The sequence below is a fragment of the Oncorhynchus masou genome, chromosome 5 (assembly GCF_036934945.1).
Source record: "Oncorhynchus masou masou isolate Uvic2021 chromosome 5, UVic_Omas_1.1, whole genome shotgun sequence".
NCBI lineage: Eukaryota > Metazoa > Chordata > Actinopteri > Salmoniformes > Salmonidae > Oncorhynchus > Oncorhynchus masou.
This window is the reverse complement of record NC_088216.1, coordinates 4,444,578-4,466,654: the sequence shown is the minus strand read 5'-3', so window position 1 is coordinate 4,466,654 and position 22,077 is coordinate 4,444,578. Positions and strand designations below refer to the sequence as shown.

General features: G+C 42.9%; 1 protein-coding gene across 1 annotated transcript in view; it reads left to right on the top strand.

The window, feature by feature from the left end:
* Positions 1 to 22,077, top strand: part of LOC135531044 (adhesion G protein-coupled receptor E2-like) — an 84,272-nt gene that overhangs the window by 39,947 nt on the left and 22,248 nt on the right. Inside the window, exons 7-11 of the mRNA XM_064959184.1 lie at positions 13,342 to 13,385; positions 13,508 to 13,618; positions 13,867 to 14,020; positions 14,200 to 14,319; positions 15,664 to 15,878. Coding sequence (XP_064815256.1) covers positions 13,342 to 13,385; positions 13,508 to 13,618; positions 13,867 to 14,020; positions 14,200 to 14,319; positions 15,664 to 15,878 — 644 coding nt within the window. The remainder of the gene's footprint in view (positions 1 to 13,341; positions 13,386 to 13,507; positions 13,619 to 13,866; positions 14,021 to 14,199; positions 14,320 to 15,663; positions 15,879 to 22,077) is intronic.

Here is a 22,077-nt window from a genome sequence, read left to right as displayed (position 1 = left end):
GAAATGCTGAATACAACAGGTGTAGTAGACCTTACTGTGAAATGCTGAATACAACAGGTGTAGTGGACCTTACAGTGAAATGCTGAATACAACAGGTGTAGTAGACCTTACTGTGAAATGCTGAATACAACAGGTGTAGTAGACCTTACAGTGAAATGCTGAATACAACAGGTGTAGTAGACCTTACAGTGAAATGCTGAATACAACAGGTGTAGTGTTATACCTTACAGTGAAATGCTGAATACAACAGGTGTAGTGTTGTACCTTACAGTGAAATGCTGAATACAACAGGTGTAGTAGACCTTACAGTGAAATGCTGAATACAACAGGTGTAGTGGACCTTACATAAAAACAGTGTGCATTGACTTCTCTCCCCATAGGAATACATTGCCTGCTCCCCTAAATACAACCTGGAGTCTATATGGGTTATGAAAGCTGTATGAACCTGTCTTCTATGACATTCCATCAGACCACTATGAGGTCTACCTGTGTCGATTCTAAGCTTCCTGGAGCAACCGGAAGTGGTTAAATTGACCCAAAAGGTATTTGGATGTACATCACCTCCAAAGGTGAAAATGACTCTGCATTATTCAACCCTGTGTAGATCAGTCAATTCTCAACTTAAAGACTTAAAACTCAGGATTCTGTAGGTTTCTATGTCAATCAAGGCATGAGTGTATTTATAGCTTCCTGTGCCAACCGGAAGTGCCATAATTGGTGTCTCAGGGGCTGTTTGGAAGGGTTAAAAAAATCAGATCTGTCCAAAACTTCATATGTGTGATTAGGCAACCCCCATGAACTGTAAATCAGTCATTTTTATAATAAAAAATTCAAAAGAAAACTAAATCACACAGATACACAACTTGGATGGAGGGACGTATTGGGGTGTGTAGAGACTGACAGTGCCTCCAATAGTTAGCTTTGTTCGAGCTAAAAAAGAACCGTCAGACCTAGAGTTCCGAAACTTTAGAATCCTGTTCTAGACCTCAGGTCGATAGTGCGTGGTGAGTTACGGCGCTCTAGAAGGTTCTCGGACCGAGAAACAGCCTCGAACATTTGCAATGACTTCAATTCATTTTGACCATTACGAAAATGGCGACATTTAGAAATGTCCCAGAGACACAGGACTAGGTGCATTGTGACCGTCTCGGCCCATAGAGACAGAACCCAACATCTCTGTCCGATAGCTCATTCAAGGACCCCGTAGCAAGGCATGGAAAAAAGTGGATTTTCAGCACCAATTAGGCTTTTACTCGGACACCAAATGACCTATCGAGCCGAAACTCGGGATTCGGGGTCGCCTCACATAGGACTACACATAATGTCCGAACTGGCCCCGCAGCTAGAAAGTAACTATGTGTTTTATGTTTTTTTTATGTTTTGTACCGAAGGCCTTGTGAATTTTGGGCCAGCTCTGAAGTATGTGATACTTGGCTCCTAAACGAGTTGGGAAAAGTGGGTTTGGTGTCAGTTTGTATCAGTTTGGTGTCAAAATGATATCAAATTGACTGATGGACGGTGACTTGCAGGTGACTCTTGTCCATTTGCAATATGTTTAAGCGGTGAGGTACCATCACCAAAAGCGACATTCTGAAATCAACCCTAACGAGCGATGGAGAGGTACCAGTATCACTGCCCAGCCATCCTGAGTTCATCGGGCCAGTCAATTTGGCATTCCTGTATGATTTTTATGGCATGACAAATTGGTGATGGTGAATGCCCAGTTAACCATATGGCAAACGCACAGTGACTTTTAAAGGGTGAGAAAACATTACCAAATGGACATTCTGAAATCAACCCTAACGAGCGATGGAGAGGTACCAGAATCACTGCCGAGCCATCCCGAGTTCATCGGGCCAGTCAATTTGGCATTCCTGCACGAATTTTCAGTGACTTTGCAAAAGTGAGAAAACATTTGCAATATGTTTTAACAGTGAGGTACCATCACCAAAAGCGCCATTCTGAAATCAACACAAACGAGCGATGGAGAGGTACCAGAATCACTGCCCAGCCATCCCGAGGTCATCGGGCCAGTCAATTTGGCATTCCAGCATGATTTTTATGGCATGACAAATTGGTGATGGTGAATGCCCAGTTAACCATATGGCAAATGCACAGTGACTTTGAAATGTTGAGAAAACATTACCAAATGGACATTCTGAAATCAACCCTAATGAGCGATGGAGAGGTACCAGAATCACTGCCGAGCCATCCCGAGTTCATCGGGCCAGTCAATTTGGCATTCCTGCACGAATTTTCAGTGACTTTGCAAAAGTGAGAAACATTTGCAATATGTTTTAACAGTGAGGTACCATCACCAAAAGTGACATTCTGAAATCAACCCAAACGAGCGATGGAGAGGTACCAGAATCACTGCCCAGACATCCCGAGGTCATCGGGCCAGTCAATTTGGCATTCCTGCATGATTTTTATGGCATGACAAATTGGTGATGGTGACTGCCCAGTTAACCATATGGCAAATGCACAGTGACTTTGAAAGAGTGAGAAAACATTACCAAATGGACATTCTGAAATCAACACAAACAATGGCATCACCATAGTGTCCAGACTGTGCCGAGTCCAACGAGGCGCCCCGCTTGACCGTAGCTCGCTCGGTCTGAGCGCAGCGACCATGAGAAAAATAGGCCCAATATGAAGCCTGCACCAGTACGTCATTTGATTTTGGGTGACAGCGGCGGAACCGTTAGGTTTAGAAGGACAATTCAAACACAGGACTGTTCCTAAGGTCCTCCTGATCTGTGCAAGCCTAACCTTGACCGTGTGACATTAAACCTTCAAGGTTAAAAGAAGGTGTTTTTATTAAAAACAGTGTGCATTGACTTCTCTCCCCATAGGAATACATTGGCTGCTCCACTAAATACAACCTGGAGTCTATATGGGTTATGAATGCTGTATGAACCTGTCTTTGGTACCAGTCCATCAGGCCACTATAAGGTCTACCTGTGTCGATTCTAGGCTTCCTGGACCAACCGGAAGTGCTTAAAATCACCCTAAAAGTGTATATCCATACACTGCCTGCAATTTGATGGACATAGTGCATTGAACCCTGTGTAAATCAGTCAATTCTTAACGTAAAGACTTAAAACTCAGGATTCTTTAATAGAATACCCCAATGAGGATGTATGTTGAGTTACAGCTTCCTGTGCCAACCGGAAGTGCCATAATTGGTGTCTCATGGGCTGTTTCGAGGGGTTAAAAAAATCTGATCTTTCCAAAACGTCATATATATGATTAGGCAACCCCCATGAACTGTAAATCAGTCATTTTTCCCATAAAAATTCAAAGGAAAACTAAATCACACAGATTCACAAATTGGATGGAGGGACGTATTGGGGTGTGTAGAGACTGACAGTGCCTCCAATAGTTAGCTTTGTTCGAGCTAAAAAAGAACCGTCAGACCTAGAGTTCCGAAACTTTAGAATCCTGTTCTAGACCTCAGGTCGATAGTGCGTGGTGAGTTACGGCGCTCTAGAAGGTTCTCGGACCGAGAAACAGCATCGAACATTTGCAATGACTTCAATTCATTTTGACCATTATGAAAATTGCGACATTTAGAAAAGTCTCAGAGACACAAAACTAGGTGCATTGAAACCGGCTCGGCCCATAGACACGGAGCCCAACGTTTCTGTCCGATAGCTCATTCAAGGACCCCGTAGCAAGGCATGGAAAAAAGTGGATTTTCAGCACCAATTAGGCTTTTACTCGGTCACCAAATGACCTATCGAGCCGAAACTCGGGATTCGGGGTCGCCTCACATAGGACTACACATAATGTCCGAACTGGCCCCGCAGCTAGAAAGTAACTATGTGTTTTATGTTTTTTTTATGGTTTGTACCAAAGGCATTGTGAATTTTGGGCCAGCTCTGAAGTATGTTATACTTGGCTCCTAAACGAGTTGGGAAAAGTGGGTTTGGTGTCAGTTTGTATCAGTTTGGTTTCAGAATGATATCAAATTGACTGATGGACGGTGACTTGCAGGTGACTCTTGTCCATTTGCAATATGTTTAAGCAGTGAGGTACCATCACCAAAAGCGACATTCTGAAATCAACCCTAACGAGCAATGGAGAGGTACCAGTATCACTGCCCAGCCATCCTGAGTTCATCGGGCCAGTCAATTTGGCATTCCTGCATGATTTTTATGGCATGAAAAATTGGTGATGGTGACTGCCCAGTTAACCATATGGCAAATGCACAGTGACTTTGAAAGAGTGAGAAAACATTACCAAATGGACATTCTGAAATCAACACAAACAATGGCATCACCATTGTGTCCAGACTGTGCCGAGTCCAACGAGGCGCCCCGCTTGACCGTAGCTCGCTCGGTCTGAGCGCAGCGACCATGAGAAAAATAGGCCCAATATGAAGCCTGCACCAGTACGTCATTTGATTTTGGGTGACAGCGGCGGAACCGTTAGGTTTAGAAGGACAATTCAACCACAGGAATGTTCCTAAGGTCCTCCTGATCTGTGCAAGCCTTACCTTGACCATGTGACATTAACCCTTCAAGGTTAAAAGAAGGTGTTTACATAAAAACAGTGTGCATTGACTTCTCTCCCCATAGGAATACATTGGCTGCTACACTAAATACAACCTGGAGTCTATATGGGTTATGAATGCTGTATGAACCTGTCTTTGGTACCAGTCCATCAGGCCACTATAAGGTCTACCTGTGTCGATTCTAAGCTTCCTGGACCAACCGGAAGTGGTTAAAATCGCCCTAAAAGTGTATACCCATAACCTGCCTGCAGTTTGATAGACATAGTGCATTCAACCCTGTGTAAATCAGTCAGTTTTAATGGTAAAGACTTAAAACTCAGGATTCTGTAATGGAATACCCCAATGAGGATGTATGTTGAGTTACAGCTTCCTGTGCCAACCGGAAGTGCCATAATTGGTGTCTCATGGGCTGTTTGGAGGGGTTAAAAAAATCAGATCTTTCCAAAACTTCATATATATGATTAGGCAACCCCCATGAACTGTAAATCAGTCATTTTTCCCATAAAAATTCAAAGGAAAACTAAATCACACAGATACACAACTTGGATGGAGGGACGTATTATTGGGGTGCGTAGAGACTGACAGTGCCTCCAATAGTTAGCTTTGAATGAAATCAAATTGACTGATGGACGGTGACTTGCAGGTGACTCTTGTCCATTTGTAATATGTTTAAGCGGTGAGGTACCATCACCAAAAGCGACATTCTGAAATCAACCCTAACGAGCAATGGAGAGGTACCAGTATCACTGCCCAGCCATCCCGAGGTCATCGGGCCAGTCAATTTGGCATCCCTGCACGATTTTTATAGCATGACAAATTGGTGATGGTGAATGCCCAGTTAACCATATGGCAAATGCACAGTGACTTTGAAAGAGTGAGAAACATTACCAAATGGACATTCTGGAATCAACCCTAACGAGCGATGGAGAGGTACCAGAATCACTGCCAAGCCATCCCGAGTTCATCGGGCCAGTCAATTTTGCATTCCTGCACGAATTTTCAGTGACTTTGCAAAAGTGAGAAAACATTTGCAATATGTTTTAACAGTGAGGTACCATCACCAAAAGCGACATTCTGAAATCAACCCTAACGAGCGATGGAGAGGTACCAGTATCACTGCCCAGCCATCCCGAGGTCATCGGGCCAGTCAATTTGGCATTCCTGCATGATTTTTATGGCATGACAAATTGGTGATGGTGACTGTCCAGTTAACCATATGGCAAATGCACAGTGACTTTGCAAAAGTGAGAAAACATTTGCAATATGTTTTAACAGTGAGGTACCATCACCAAAAGTGACATTCTGAAATCAACCCAAACGAGCGATGGAGATGTACCAGAATCACTGCCCAGCCATCCCGAGGTCATCGGGCCAGTCAATTTGGCATCCCTGCACGATTTTTATAGCATGACAAATTGGTGATGGTGACTGCCCAGTTAACCATATGGCAAATGCACAGTGACTTTGCAAGAGTGAGAAACATCACCAAATGGACATTCTGGAATCAACCCTAACGAGCAATGGAGAGGTACCAGAATCACTGCCAAGCCATCCCGAGTTCATCGGGCCAGTCAATTTGGCATTCCTGCACGAATTTTCAGTGACTTTGCAAAATTGAGAAAACATTTGCAATATGTTTTAACAGTGAGGTACCATCACCAAAAGTGACATTCTGAAATCAACCCAAACGAGCGATGGAGAGGTACCAGAATCACTGCCCAGCCATCCCGAGTTCATCGGGCCAGTCAATTTGGCATTCCTGCATGATTTTTATAACATGACAAATTGGTGATGGTGAATGCCCAGTTAACCATATGGCAAATGCACAGTGACTTTGCAAAAGTGAGAAAACATTTGCAATATGTTTTAACAGTGAGGTACCATCACCAAAAGTGACATTCTGAAATCAACCCAAACGAGCGATGGAGAGGTACCAGAATCACTGCCCAGCCATCCCGAGTTCATCGGGCCAGTCAATTTGGCATTCCTGCACGATTTCTATAGCATGACAAATTGGTGATGGTGAATGCCCAGTTAACCATATTGCAAATGCACAGTGACTTTGCAAAAGTGAGAAAACATAAACAAATGGACATGATGAAATCAACACCACGAGTGATTGAAAGGAACAACAATCACTGCCCGGCCATCCCGAGTTCATCAGGCCAGTCAATTTTGCATTTCTGAAGGATTTTTGAGCATGTCAAATTTCTTATGACATTTGGCCCCCACAAAACATATGCCTTATGCACAAGTAAAAAAAAACAACATTATGATAATAAAATATGACTAAAGTATGTTGATACAGTTCTTATACGTGTGTAACTGACACAAAATTCGAAATTTTTTCGAAAACGGTCCAGAAAGCACTTTTTTAGGGGTGTGTGAAGTTTTTTATGAAATTTAGCATTTTTTGACTTTTGACTTCTTATGAAATCATGTTCCAAATGGAGAAACAATATGCCTAATGCACAAGTAAAAAAAAATAAAAAATTATGATAATAAAATATGACTAAAATATGTTGATACAGTTCTTATACGTGTGTAACTGACACAAAATTCATTTTTTTTTTTCGAAAAACGGTCCAGAAAGCACTTTTTTAGGGGTGTGTGAAGTTTTTTATGAAATTTTGCAATTATTGACTTTTGACTTCTGACTTCCTATGAAATCATATTGCAGATGGACAAAACACATGCAATAATGCGCAAGTAAAAAAAAAAAAAATTATGATAATAAAATTGGACAAAAGTATATTCATACAGTTCTTACACATGTGTAATTGACAAAAAAAGCGAAAGAATTTCGAAAAACGGTCCAGAAAGCACTTTTTTAAGGGGTGATAAGTTTTTGACAAAAAATCCATTTTTTCAAAATTTGGCTTTTGGATGTTGACTTGGAGTCCAATATCAATATGAAAAACCACGGTGGAGCGCACACGCCACCTGTTGGATTTTTGAAGTGTTACAACTGGCAATAGCCATATGGCATTTGAAGTACACTTTGCATGAATCAACGCCGATTTGGGTGGTATTGACCAATGTGTACATGGTTTGTACTATGCCAATAATTTGCCATTCATTTTTGTCCAACACAGGGGTGAATTCCCTTACAGTGAAATGCTGACTGACAAGCCTTTAACCAACAATGCAGTTTTAAGACAAATAAGTTAAAAAAAATAGATAAGTAAAAAAATAAAATAATAATAATAATTAAAGAGCAGTAGTAAATAACAATAGCGGGGCGAAATACAGGGGGTACCGGAACAGAGTCAATGTGGAGGCTATATACAGGGGGTACCGGTACAGAGTCAATGTGGAGGCTATATACAGGGGGTACCGGAACAGAGTCAATGTGGAGGCTTTATACAGGGTGTACCTGTACAGAGTCAATGTGGAGGCTATATACAGGGGGTACCGGTACAGAGTCAATGTGGAGGCTATATACAGGGGGTACCGGTACAGAGTCAATGTGGAGGCTTTATACAGGGGGTACCAGTACAGAGTCAATGTGGAGGCTATATACAGGGGGTACCGGAACAGAGTCAATGTGGAGGCTTTATACAGGGTGTACCAGTACAGAGTCAATGTGGAGGCGATATACAGGGGGTACCGGAACAGAGTCAATGTGAGGGGGCACCGGTTTGTTGAGGTAATTGAGGTAATATGTACATGTAGGTAGAGTTAAAGTGACTCTGCATCAATAATAAACAGAGAATAGCAGCAGTGTAAAGGAGAGGGGGAGGGGGGGGGCAATGCAAATAGTCTGGGGATCCATTTGAATAGCTGTTCACAAGTCTTATTGCTTGGGGCTAGAAGCTGTTTAGACTCTTGGACCCAGAGAGAACAACCTATGACTAGGTTGGCTGGAGTCTTTGACAAGTTTTATGGCTTTCCTCTGCCACCGCCTGGTATAGAGGTCCTGGATGGCAGGAAGCCCCAGTTGTATGGCTTTCCTCTGCCACCGCCTGGTATAGAGGTCCTGGATGGCAGGAAGTCCCAGTGATGTACTGGGCCGTACGCACTACCCTCTGCCACCGCCTGGTATAGAGGTCCTGGATGGCAGGAAGCCCCAGTGATGTACTGGGCCGTACGCACTACCCTCTGCCACCGCCTGGTATAAAGGTCCTGGATGGCAGGAAGCCCCAGTGATGTACTGGGCCGTACGCACTACCTTCTGTAGTACCTTGCGGTCGGAGGCCGAGCAGTTGCCATACCAGGCAGTGATGCAACCAGTCAGGATGCTCTCAATGGTGCAGATGTAGAACTTTTTGAGGATCTGAGGACCCATTTCAGTCTCCTGGGGGGGGGCAATAGGCATTGGCGTGACCTCTTCACAACTGTCATGTTGTGTTAGGACCATGATAGTTTGTTGGTGATGTGAACACCAAGGAACTTGAAGCTCTCAACCTGCTCCACTACAGACCCGTCGATGAGAATGGGGGCGTGCTCGGTCCTCCTTTTCCTGTAGTCCACAATCACAATAACTGTCATCGAAATGAAAGCTAGACAGTCAGTGAGCATCTAAAATTCCAAAAGCAATGGATATTTTGGATAATTGGACGCCGAGGAAATGTATCCAATTTTAAGGGCAGTCCTCCGGACCTCGTTGTGGCCAAATGCAGCCCACTTGGAAAAATGACCCCCCTGAACTAGACTGTTAGAGAGGTCACTACCCTCACTGTTCCCCATGCTACTTCCTCAAACAGAGGTTACTGCTGTGCCACTGCAAACCGCCCCATGAGGACAGGTCTAGGTTCAGTTTTACTGTGTAAGCCTGGATAATGATGATCAGTAAGGGACAATGTAAACTGATCTGAGTGTGGTGCTTATATTACAGTAGGGACTTTCCTCTGTTGCTGTAGATACCGTTATTCCACTGGCAGCTTCCTCTTTGTCCCTCTGAGGCCCAAATGACACCCCTTTCCCTATATAGTGCACTACATTAGACCAGGGCCCATAGTGAACTGTATAACAGGTTGTCATTTGGGATGCGTCCTATGATGGTTACCATGGTAATATTTCATCACTGGTGTGCTGTGGGTTTCTGGGTGTTTTAATCTCCACCTCAACTTCCTCTCTGTCTCATGTCTTCATTTATATCTTAGTTAGTTGGTATCTGATGGTTAACATGGTTACCCATGGCAACAACTTGGATTTGCTATTGTGGTGTGGTGTGTTGTGTTGTTGTATTGTGGTGTGTGTTGTGTTGTGGTGTGTTGTGTTGTGGTGTGTTGTGTGTTGTGTTGTGTTGTGGTGTGTAGTGTGGTGTGTTGTGTTGTGGTGTGTTGTGGTGTGTTGTTGTGGTGTGTGTAGTGTTGTTGTGTTTTATTGTGGTGTGTAGTGGTGTGGTGTGTTGTGTTGTTGTATTGTGGTGTGTGTTGTGTTGTGTTGTGGTGTGTTGTGTGTTGTGTTGTGTTGTGGTGTGTAGTGTGGTGTGTTGTGTTGTGGTGTGTTGTGGTGTGTTGTTGTGGTGTGTGTAGTGTTGTTGTGTTTTATTGTGGTGTGTAGTGTTGTGGTGTGTTGTGTAGTGTTGTTGTGGTGTGGTGTGTTGTGTTGTTGTGGTGTGTAGTGTTGTTGTATTGTGGTGTGTTGTGGTGTGTTGTGTGTGGTGTGGTGTGGTGTGTGGTGTGGTGTGTGTAGTGTTGTTGTATTGTGGTGTGGTGTATTGTGTTGTGGTGTGTTGTATTGTGTTGTGTTGTATTTGTATTTATTAAGGATCTCCATTAGTTCCAGCCAAGGCAGCAGCTACTCTTCCTGGGGTCCAGCAACATTGAAGCAGTTTAAAAACATTACAAAACATTCACAGCAGATTTCACAACACACTAAGTGTGTGTCCTTTAAGCCGTTACTCAACTACCACATACAGTATCTACAGCACAAAATCCATGTGTAGTGCGTATGTTATCATGTTATCATGTGTGTGTGTATGTCTGTTATCATGTGTGTGTGTGTGTGCATGTCTGTTATCGTGTTTGTGCATGTCTGTTATCATGTGTGTGTGCATGTCTGTTATCATGTGTGTGTGTGCATGTCTGTTATCATGTGTGTGTGCATGTCTGTTATCATGTGTGTGTGTGCATGTCTGTTATCGTGTTTGTGCATGTCTGTTATCATGTGTGTGTGTGCATGTCTGTTATCGTGTTTGTGCATGTCTGTTATCATGTGTGTGTGTGCATGTCTGTTATCGTGTTTGTGCATGTCTGTTATCGTGTGTGTGTGTGTGCATGTCTGTTATCGTGTTTGTGCATGTCTGTTATCGTGTGTGTGTGTGTGCATGTCTGTTATCGTGTTTGTGCATGTCTGTTATCGTGTTTGTGCATGTCTGTTATCGTGTTTGTGCATGTCTGTTATCGTGTTTGTGCATGTCTGTTATCATGTGTGTGTGTGCATGTCTGTTATCGTGTTTGTGCATGTCTGTTATCATGTGTGTGTGTGTATGTCTGTTATCGTGTTTGTGCATGTCTGTTATCATGTGTGTGTGTGTATGTCTGTTATCGTGTTTGTGTGTATGTCTGTTATCATGTGTGTGTGTGTATGTCTGTTATCGTGTTTGTGCATGTCTGTTATCGTGTTTGTGCATGTCTGTTATCGTGTTTGTGCATGTCTGTTATCGTGTTTGTGCATGTCTGTTATCATGTGTGTGTGTGCATGTCTGTTATCGTGTTTGTGCATGTCTGTTATCATGTGTGTGTGTGTATGTCTGTTATCGTGTTTGTGCATGTCTGTTATCATGTGTGTGTGTGTATGTCTGTTATCGTGTGTGTGTGTATGTCTGTTATCGTGTTTGTGCATGTCTGTTATCATGTGTGTGTGTGTATGTCTGTTATCGTGTTTGTGTGTATGTCTGTTATCGTGTTTGTGTTTATGTTTGTGTTGCTTCACAGTCCCCACTGTTGCAGAATTTTTATCAATTTTGTAAACTTACGTGACGTGGAAGAGATTTCCATGTGGTCATGGCTCTGTGTCGTACTGTGTGTTTCCTGTAGTCTGTTCGGGACTTGGGGACTGTGACCTCTAGTGGCTTGTCTTGTGGGTCATCTGACTTGGGGACTGTGACCTCTAGTGGCTTGTCTTGTGGGTTATCTGACTTGGGGACTGTGACCTCTAGTGGCTTGTCTTGTGGGTTATCTGACTTGCCTAGTGTGAAGATACACATACAGTGTTGTTGTGGTGCAGAAAAGACACAGGTGTGTTATTTGTCCTTGTGTTTGTGTTGTTGTGCAGGTGGGATTGTTTAGTTTCGTAGGTGTGATTGTGTTGTGTCCTGTTGTGTTGTGTTACGTTGTGTTGTGTTGTGTCCTGTTGTGTTATGTTATGTTGTGTTGTGTTGTGTCCTGTTGTGTTATGTTATGTTGTGTTGTGTTGTGTCCTGTTGTGTTATGTTATGTTGTGTTGTGTTGTGTCCTGTTGTGTTATGTTGTGTTGTGTTGTGTCCTGTTGTGTTATGTTATGTTGTGTTGTGTTGTGTCCTGTTGTGTTATGTTATGTTGTGTTGTGTTGTGTCCTGTTGTGTTATGTTATGTTGTGTTGTGTTGTGTCCTGTTGTGTTATGTTGTGTTGTGTTGTGTCCTGTTGTGTTATGTTATGTTGTGTTGTGTTGTGTCCTGTTGTGTTATGTTATGTTGTGTTGTGTTGTGTCCTGTTGTGTTGTGTTACGTTGTGTTGTGTTGTGTCCTGTTGTGTTATGTTATGTTGTGTTGTGTTGTGTTGTGTTGTGTCCTGTTGTGTTATGTTGTGTTGTGTTGTGTCCTGTTGTGTTATGTTATGTTGTGTTGTGTTGTGTCCTGTTGTGTTATGTTATGTTGTGTTGTGTCCTGTTGTGTTATGTTGTGTTGTGTTGTGTCCTGTTGTGTTATGTTATGTTGTGTTGTGTTGTGTCCTGTTGTGTTATGTTATGTTGTGTTGTGTTGTGTCCTGTTGTGTTATGTTATGTTGTGTTGTGTTGTGTCCTGTTGTGTTATGTTGTGTTGTGTTGTGTTGTGTCCTGTTGTGTTATGTTATGTTGTGTTGTGTTGTGTCCTGTTGTGTTATGTTATGTTGTGTTGTGTTGTGTCCTGTTGTGTTATGTTATGTTGTGTTGTGTTGTGTCCTGTTGTGTTATGTTATGTTGTGTTGTGTTGTGTCCTGTTGTGTTATGTTATGTTGTGTTGTGTCCTGTTGTGTTATGTTGTGTTGTGTTGTGTCCTGTTGTGTTATGTTGTGTTGTGTTGTGTCCTGTTGTGTTATGTTATGTTGTGTTGTGTTGTGTCCTGTTGTGTTATGTTATGTTGTGTTGTGTTGTGTCCTGTTGTGTTATGTTATGTTGTGTTGTGTTGTGTCCTGTTGTGTTATGTTATGTTGTGTTGTGTTGTGTCCTGTTGTGTTATGTTACGTTGTGTTGTGTTGTGTCCTGTTGTGTTATGTTATGTTGTGTTGTGTTGTGTCCTGTTGTGTTATGTTATGTTGTGTTGTGTTGTGTCCTGTTGTGTTATGTTACGTTGTGTTGTGTCCTGTTGTGTTGTGTTACGTTGTGTTGTGTTGTGTCCTGTTGTGTTATGTTATGTTGTGTTGTGTTGTGTCCTGTTGTGTTATGTTATGTTGTGTTGTGTTGTGTCCTGTTGTGTTATGTTATGTTGTGTTGTGTTGTGTCCTGTTATGTTATGTTGTGTTGTGTTGTGTTGTGTTGTGTTGTGTCCTGTTGTGTTATGTTATGTTGTGTTGTGTCCTGTTGTGTTGTGTTATGTTGTGTTGTGTCCTGTTGTGTTATGTTATGTTGTGTTGTGTTGTGTTGTGCTGAGTAGTGTCGATCCAGGTGTGATGGCAGTGTTTTGTGTTTCCTTCAGTACTGACGTGTGACCAGTTTAAAGTGGATGAGACTCCTGGACAGGTGAGTTCAGGCACCTGTGTTTTAATTCATACTTTCAAGACCTATCTTCTGACACTACAATATATGTCTCGCTATAAATGTTTTTACTCACATGAAGTCAATGAACTTCTCCTCTCTCTCAGAATGTCCCAGGTTTAGCTGGTCTCCTGTCTCTGATGAGGAACAGCTGTCTGGCGTTAAGTAACTCTGGGGACGCAGCCAGCGGGAGAATGACTGGAGAGATGTTACTGGAGGTAAACCACACACACACACACACACATTCACACACACACACACACACACACACACACACACACACACACACACACACACACACACACACACACACACACACACACACACACACTCACACACACATTCACAAACACACACACACACACACACACACACACACACACACACGGTGCAATCATGCATCCATGTAAACATATACACCTCGTTCACTCACTTCCTGTTTTCTGTTTCCACTTCCTGTGTGTAGAATGTCTTCACGCAGGTAGACAGTTTCCTGTCTCAAGGTATCCTAAGCAACAGCCGTGAGGTGAGTAGGTTGCTCGGCGCTGTGGAGGACGCCATGAAGCTTATAGCGCCGCAGCTCAGAGACAACCACACCACCATGGAAACAGACCACACAGGTAACACACACACACTCCTGAACACACACACACACACACACACACACAAACATGCACACACACACACACACACGAACATGCACACACACACACAAACACACACACACATGAACGTACATACACTCCTGAACACACTCACACACATCCTCCGTCACCTTTTACCTTGTCCTTGTACACAGAGGCTGAGATTGCAGTGAGGAGGGGACAGACTCCGCCCATTGGGACAATCAGCCTGGCCAATGACAACGCTCGACTGGACACCAGCTGGGAGACAGCCACCGGCAACGGGACGTACCCAGGTAGGCTACTCTTCATCATCATCACCATCATCTCGGCCATTCCTCACAGACCTCAATTATTCAGCTATTTTTATTTGGGGCGGCAGGGTAGCCTAGTGGTTAGAGCGTTGGACTTGGAGTTCAAACCCCCTGAGCTGACAAGGTACAAATCGTTCTGCCCCTGAACAGGCAGTTAACCCACTGTTCCCAGGCCGTCATTGAAAATGAGAATGTGTTCTTAACTGACTTGCCTGGTTAAATAAAGGTCAAATTTAAAAAAAAATAATAATTATGTTAGTGCGCATGTACCTCAGGTCATTGCGGACCTGTTCCCTCAATCGATTTTGGCTAATACACAAAGTAAAAGCCTCCTAGTGAATCTGTTTAGAATAACCAAGCTCCTATTATTGATATATTCTAAGTATTTACAACATCAAGTCAAAGATATCTTACATCTTACAAGATATCTTAAATCCCCCACATTTGTGAATAAAGATCTCGTCGCCACCTCTTGTGTACCAGTTCACCACTGGCCTGAAATAAACCCTCAATTCAGAGGTCAGGTCTTTGTCTTACGGATCCTGGATCTGCCCGTGCACGGTTTTCAGCAGTTCTTTGGGACGACAGAGGCAGGTATTGAGATCCGGCTCGAAGGACCAAATTGTTACGAGAATTATGTTCTCGTAATCCAATTCAATTAAACTACTCGGTCTACAACCTCGAATTTGTAAGATCCTGGTTGAATGAAACAGTCAAAATGTTTATTCACGAGAGCACTGGTTCGTTGTAGAAAACCTTTCATTTTATACAGACTCCTTACGCACATACTTTCACACACAAACAGAATGTATCCTACACACATGCTGTCTCACCAAGCCGACAGAGATTAGGGAGACCTTGAGACATTGAGACGTCCTCTCCCAAATCTCTAGTCAGGTCGGCATCGAATTTGGCTCAGACAGTCTGTGTTTAGGATACTATAAAGTCTTATTGTACAAACATATTGTTTTACCCTAATTCTGACTAAAACTACACTCACAGATATATAATTTTACTGACTAAAACTACACTCACCATTAGAATAATTTCATGACTCTCATCAATTTCATACAATTATATGGTTTCAGGGTGGAATATTCTAATCATTCATTTAAACATATATATTCCATCAACACTAAGTACTCTAACTTTTAGTACCAATAACTTTCCAAAACTACCAATGTTGCCCAGAAATCTTGGAATCTGGATTTTCTGTTTATTCCCTCTTTATTCCTGGAATCTTCCAACCAGGAAACCTGAAAAATCTGAGAATTCTGGGAAAGGTACAAGACATTCTGGTAACTTGTTTCTTTCTGTGCTTCACAGGTTTCGCTCTGGCTGGGTTGGTGTGTTACAAGACAGTGGAGAGATATGTCAACGACTCCTTCCAGTACCTCACTGACACTGACACAGACACAGCAACCACCACGGTGTCAAAGCCTAGCTACCAGATCAGTTCCAAGGTGGTAACAGCATTTGTCAGTAACCCAGCAACAGACCACCTCACCCAGCCTGTCATCCTCACCTTCAAACATCTACAGGTATCATTTAATAATATTCTAATAGCTGAAATTAATATATGATGTATGTAAATATTATAGCATATTATAATTACTGATGTTAATATATGATGTACGTAAATATTATAGCATATTATAATAGCTGATGTTAATATATGATGTATGTAAATATTGTAACATATTATAATCGTACATCTACAGCTAAGACTTTTTCATATCCTGACAAGGGCCTAACATAATCACGATGGCCTAACATAATCACGATGGCCTAACATAATCACGATGGCCTAACATAATCACGATGGCCTAACATAATCACGATGTCCTATCATAATCACGATGGCCTAACATAATCACGATGGCCTAACATAATCACGATGGCCTAAAATAATCATGATGGCCTAACATAATCATGATGGCCTAACATATCGACGATGGCCTAACATAATCACGATGGCCTAACATAATCACGATGGCCTAACATATCGACGATGGCCTAACATAATCACGATGGCCTAACATATCGACGATGGCCTAACATATTGACAATGGCCTAACATATTGACAATGGCCTAACATATTGACGATGGCCTAACATAATCACGATGGCCTTACATATTGACGATGGCCTAACATAATCACGATGGCCTAACATAATCACGATGGCCTAACATAATCACGATGGCCTAACATAATCACGATAGCCTAACATAATCACGATGGCCTAACATAATCACGATGGCCTAACATAATCACAATGGCCTAACATATTGACGATGGCCTAACATAATCACGATGGCCTAACATAATCACGATGGCCTAACATGATCACGATGGCCTAACATAATCACGATGGCCTAACATATTGACGATGGCCTAACATAATCATGATGGCCTAACATATCGACGATGGCCTAACATAATCATGATGGCCTAACATAATCATGATGGCCTAACATAATTACGATGGCCTAACATATCGACGATGGCCTAACATATTGACGATGGCCTAACATATTGACGGTGGCCTAACATATTGACGGTGGCCTAACATAATCACGATGGCCTAACATAATCACGATGGCCTAACATAATCACGATGGCCTAACATAATCACGATGGCCTAACATAATCACGATGGCCTAACATAATCACGATGGCCTAACATGATCACGATGGCCTAACATAATCACGATGGCCTAACATAATCACGATGGCCTAACATATTGACGATGGCCTAACATAATCACGATGGCCTAACATATTGACGATGGCCTAACATATTGACGATGGCCTAACATAATCATGATGGCCTAACATATCGACGATGGCCTAACATATCGACGATGGCCTAACATATCAACGGTGGCCTAACATAATCATGTTGGCCTAACATAATCACGATGGCCTAACATAATCACGATGGCCTAACATAATCACGATGGCCTAACATAATCACGATGGCCTAACATAATCACGATGGTCTAACATAATCACGATGGCCTAACATAATCACGATGGCCTAACATACCTTAAGGGAACATTTCGACAATCACCGTATAGTTAGTGAGAAAGTCCCTATTGGAACTGTACGGTCCCTTACTAGACGTCCGAAAACATTTTAGAAATTCGGGGACGGCGTCGGGCCGAGCGGTAGGGCCAGACCTACCGGGAAGTCATCAAATGAACTTTGTCGGACATTCGGTTTTCGTTTAATAAAATAAACAAATTTTAGCCCATTTTTGCGCAATGCCGAAATATCCCACAAGAGGGCATAAGCAATCATATTGCTATTGGACAAAACATCACGAATCACGACGTGCCATATCTCGGAAACCGAAAATATTTCGAAGCCGAAACTTGGTGGGCGTAGGTTTGGCATTATGGGAAGATGGCCCCGAACAAGATGGCGTCTAGGCCTCAACGGTTTTTGAGTTATGGCCATATTTCTGGGATTAAAGGTCCAAAATGAAAATAGAGAAAAGATTTTTTCACTTCACGTCAAAGTCAAGGAGCCTCCGGTGTCAATAAAAAAAAAATCGGCCATTTATCTATCGTCATTTACGAGAAATCGTACGTTGACCAGATCGTGATGTTCAGATATAGGTGGTTTTTTTTTTCAACGGTTACAGATCCAGTTGCAGGGTGTTCATACGAGTATTTTTAAAATGTGCTGCGGAGCTCTGCGACATTTCTGTGATTTTCTATGATTTTCTGAAATAACACACACTCACTAAACCCTCCGTAAATAACTCAGTTCTTAACGTAAAGACTTAAAACTCAGGATTCTGTAAAGGCATACCCCAATGAGGATATGAGTTTATTTATAGCTTCCTGTGCCAACCGGAAGTGCCATAATTGGTGTCTCAGGGGCTGTTTGGAAGGGTTAAAAAAATCAGATCTGTCCAAAACTTCATATGTGTGATTAGACAACCCCCATGAACTGTAAATCAGTCATTTTTCCCTACAGATGTCAAAGAAAAGCTCTCACACACACACACACAGCAAGGATGGAGTGACAAAGCGTGGTGTTTAAAGACACAGAGAGCAGGCAATGGCATAAACATAATCCCAAGGCAGGGCCGAGTCCAACGAGGTGCCCCGCTTGACCGTAGCTCACTCGGTCTGAGCGCAGCGACCATGAGAAAAATAGGCCCACAATGAAGCCTGCACCACAATGTCATTTGATTTTGGGTGACAGCGGCGGAACCGTTAGGTTTAGAAGGACAATTCAAACACAGGACTGTTCCTAAGGTCCTCCCGATCTGTGCAAGCCTAACCTTGACTGTGTGGCATTAACCTTTCACAGTTAAAAGAAGGTGTTTACAAAAAAACAGTGTGCATTGACTTCTCTCCCCATAGGAATACATTGCCTGCTCCCCTAAATACAACCTGGGGTCTTTATGGGTTATGAATGCTGTATGAACCTGTCTTCTATGACATTCCATCAGACCACTATGAGGTCTACCTGTGTCGATTCTAAGCTTCCTGGAGCAACCGGAAGTGGTTAGATTGACCCAAAAGGTATTTGGATGTACATCACCTCGAAAGGTGCCGAGGCCTCTGCATTTTTCAACCCTGTGTAGATCAGTCAATTCTCAACTTAAAGACTTAAAACTCAGGATTCCCTAGGTTTCTATGTCAGTCAAGACATGTGTGTATTTATAGCTTCCTGTGCCAACCGGAAGTGCCATAATTGGTGACTCAGGGGCTGTTTGGAAGGGTTAAAAAAATCAGATCTGTCCAAAACTTCATATGTGTGATTAGACAACCCCCATGAACTGTAAATCAGTCATTTTTCCCAACAGATGTCAAAGAAAAGCTCTCACACACACACACAGCAAGGATGGAGTGACAAAGCGTGGTGTTTAAAGACACAGAGAGCAGGCAATGGCATAAACATAATCCCAAGGCCGTGCCGAGTCCAACGAGGTGCCCCTCTTGACCGTAGCTCGCTCGGTCTGAGCGCAGCGACCATGAGAAAAATAGGCCCACAATGATGCCTGCACCACAATGTCATTGGATTTTGGGTGACAGCGGCGGAACCGTTAGGTTTAGAAGGACAATTCAAACACAGGACTGTTCCTAAGGTCCTCCCGATCTGTGCAAGCCTAACCTTGACTGTGTGGCATTAACCTTTCACAGTTAAAAGAAGGTGTTTACAAAAAAACAGTGTGCATTGACTTCTCTCCCCATAGGAATACATTGCCTGCTCCCCTAAATACAACCTGGGGTCTTTATGGGTTATGAATGCTGTATGAACCTGTCTTCTATGACATTCCATCAGACCACTATGAGGTCTACCTGTGTCGATTCTAAGCTTCCTGGAGCAACCGGAAGTGGTTAGATTGACCCAAAAGGTATTTGGATGTACATCACCTCGAAAGGTGCCGAGGCCTCTGCATTTTTCAACCCTGTGTAGATCAGTCAATTCTCAACTTAAAGACTTAAAACTCAGGATTCCCTAGGTTTCTATGTCAGTCAAGACATGTGTGTATTTATAGCTTCCTGTGCCAACCGGAAGTGCCATAATTGGTGACTCAGGGGCTGTTTGGAAGGGTTAAAAAAATCAGATCTGTCCAAAACTTCATATGTGTGATTAGACAACCCCCATGAACTGTAAATCAGTCATTTTTCCCAACAGATGTCAAAGAAAAGCTCTCACACACACACACAGCAAGGATGGAGTGACAAAGCGTGGTGTTTAAAGACACAGAGAGCCGGCAATGGCATAAACATAATCCCAAGGCCGTGCCGAGTCCAACGAGGTGCCCCGCTTGACCGTAGCTCGCTCGGTCTGAGCGCAGCGACCATGAGAAAAATAGGCCCACAATGAAGCCTGCACCACAATGTTATTTGATTTTGGGTGACAGCGGCGGAACCGTTAGGTTTAGAAGGACAATTCAAACACAGGACTGTTCCTAAGGTCCTCCTGATCTGTGCAAGCCTAACCTTGACTGTGTGGCATTAACCTTTCACAGTTAAAAGAAGGTGTTTACAAAAAAACAGTGTGCATTGACTTCTCTCCCCATAGGAATACATTGCCTGCTCCCCTAAATACAACCTGGGGTCTTTATGGGTTATGAATGCTGTATGAACCTGTCTTCTATGACATTCCATCAGACCACTATGAGGTCTACCTGTGTCGATTCTAAGCTTCCTGGAGCAACCGGAAGTGGTTAAATTGACCCAAAAGGTATTTGGATGTACATCACCTCGAAAGGTGCCGAGGCCTCTGCATTATTCAACCCTGTGTAGATCAGTCAATTCTCAACTTAAAGACTTAAAACTCAGGATTCCCTAGGTTTCTATGTCAGTCAAGACATGTGTGTATTTATAGCTTCCTGTGCCAACCGGAAGTGCCATAATTGGTGTCTCAGGGGCTGTTTGGAAGGGTTAAAAAATCAGATCTGTCCAAAACTTCATATGTGTGATTAGACAACCCCCATGAACTGTAAATCAGTCATTTTTCCCATAAAAATTCAAAGGAAAAATAAATCACACAGATACACAACTTGGATGGAGGGACGTATTGGGGTGTGTAGAGACTGACAGTGCCTCCAATAGTTAGCTTTGTTCGAGCTAAAAAGAACCGTCAGACCTAGAGTTCCGAAACTTTAGAATCCTGTTCTAGACCTCAGGTAGATAGTGCGTGGTGAGTTACGGCGCTCTAGGATGTTCTCGGACCGAGAAACAGCGTCGAACATTTGCAATGACTTCAATTCATTTTGACCATTACGAAAATGGCGACATTTAGAAATGTCCCAGAGACACAAGACTAGGTGCATTGTGACCGTCTCGGCCCATAGAGACAGAACCCAACATCTCGGTCCGATAGCTCATTCAAGGACCCCGTAGCAAGGCATTGAAAAAGTGGATTTTCAGCACCAATTAGGCTTTTACTCGGACACCAAATGACCTATCGGGCCGAAACTCGGGATTCGGGGTCGCCTCACATAGGACTACACATAATGTCCGAACTGGCCCCGCAGCTAGAAAGTAACTATGTGTTTTATGGTTTTTTAATGTTTTGTACCGAAGGCCTTGTGAATTTTGGGCCAGCTCTGAAGTATGTTATACTTGGCTCCTAAATGAGTTGGGAAAAGTGGGTTTGGTGTCAGTTTGTATCAGTTTGGTGTCAGAATGATATCAAATTGACTGATGGACGGTGACTTGCAGGTGACTCTTGTCCATTAGCAATATGTTTAAGTGGTGAGGTACCATCACCAAAAGCGACATTCTGAAATCAACCCAAACGAGCGATGGAGAGGTACCAGTATCACTGCCCAGACATCCCTATGTCATCGGGCCAGTCAATTTGGCATTCCTGCATGATTTTTATGGCATGACAAATTGGTAATGGTGACTGCCCAGTTAACCATATGGCAAATGCACAGTGACTTTGAAAGAGTGAGAAAAATCACCAAATGGACATTCTGAAATCAGCCCAAACGAGCGATGGAGAGGTACCAGTATCACTGCCCAGCCATCCCGAGGTCATCGGGCCAGTCAATTTGGCATTCCTGCAAGAATTTTTTGTGACTTTGCAAAAGTAAGTAACATTTGCAATATGTTTAAGCGGTGAGGTACCATCACCAAAAGCGACATTCTGAAATCAAACCAAACGAGCCATGGAGAGGTACCAGAATCACTGCCCAGCCATCCCGAGGTCATCGGGCCAGTCAATTTGGCATTCCTGCAAAAATTTTCAGTGACTTTG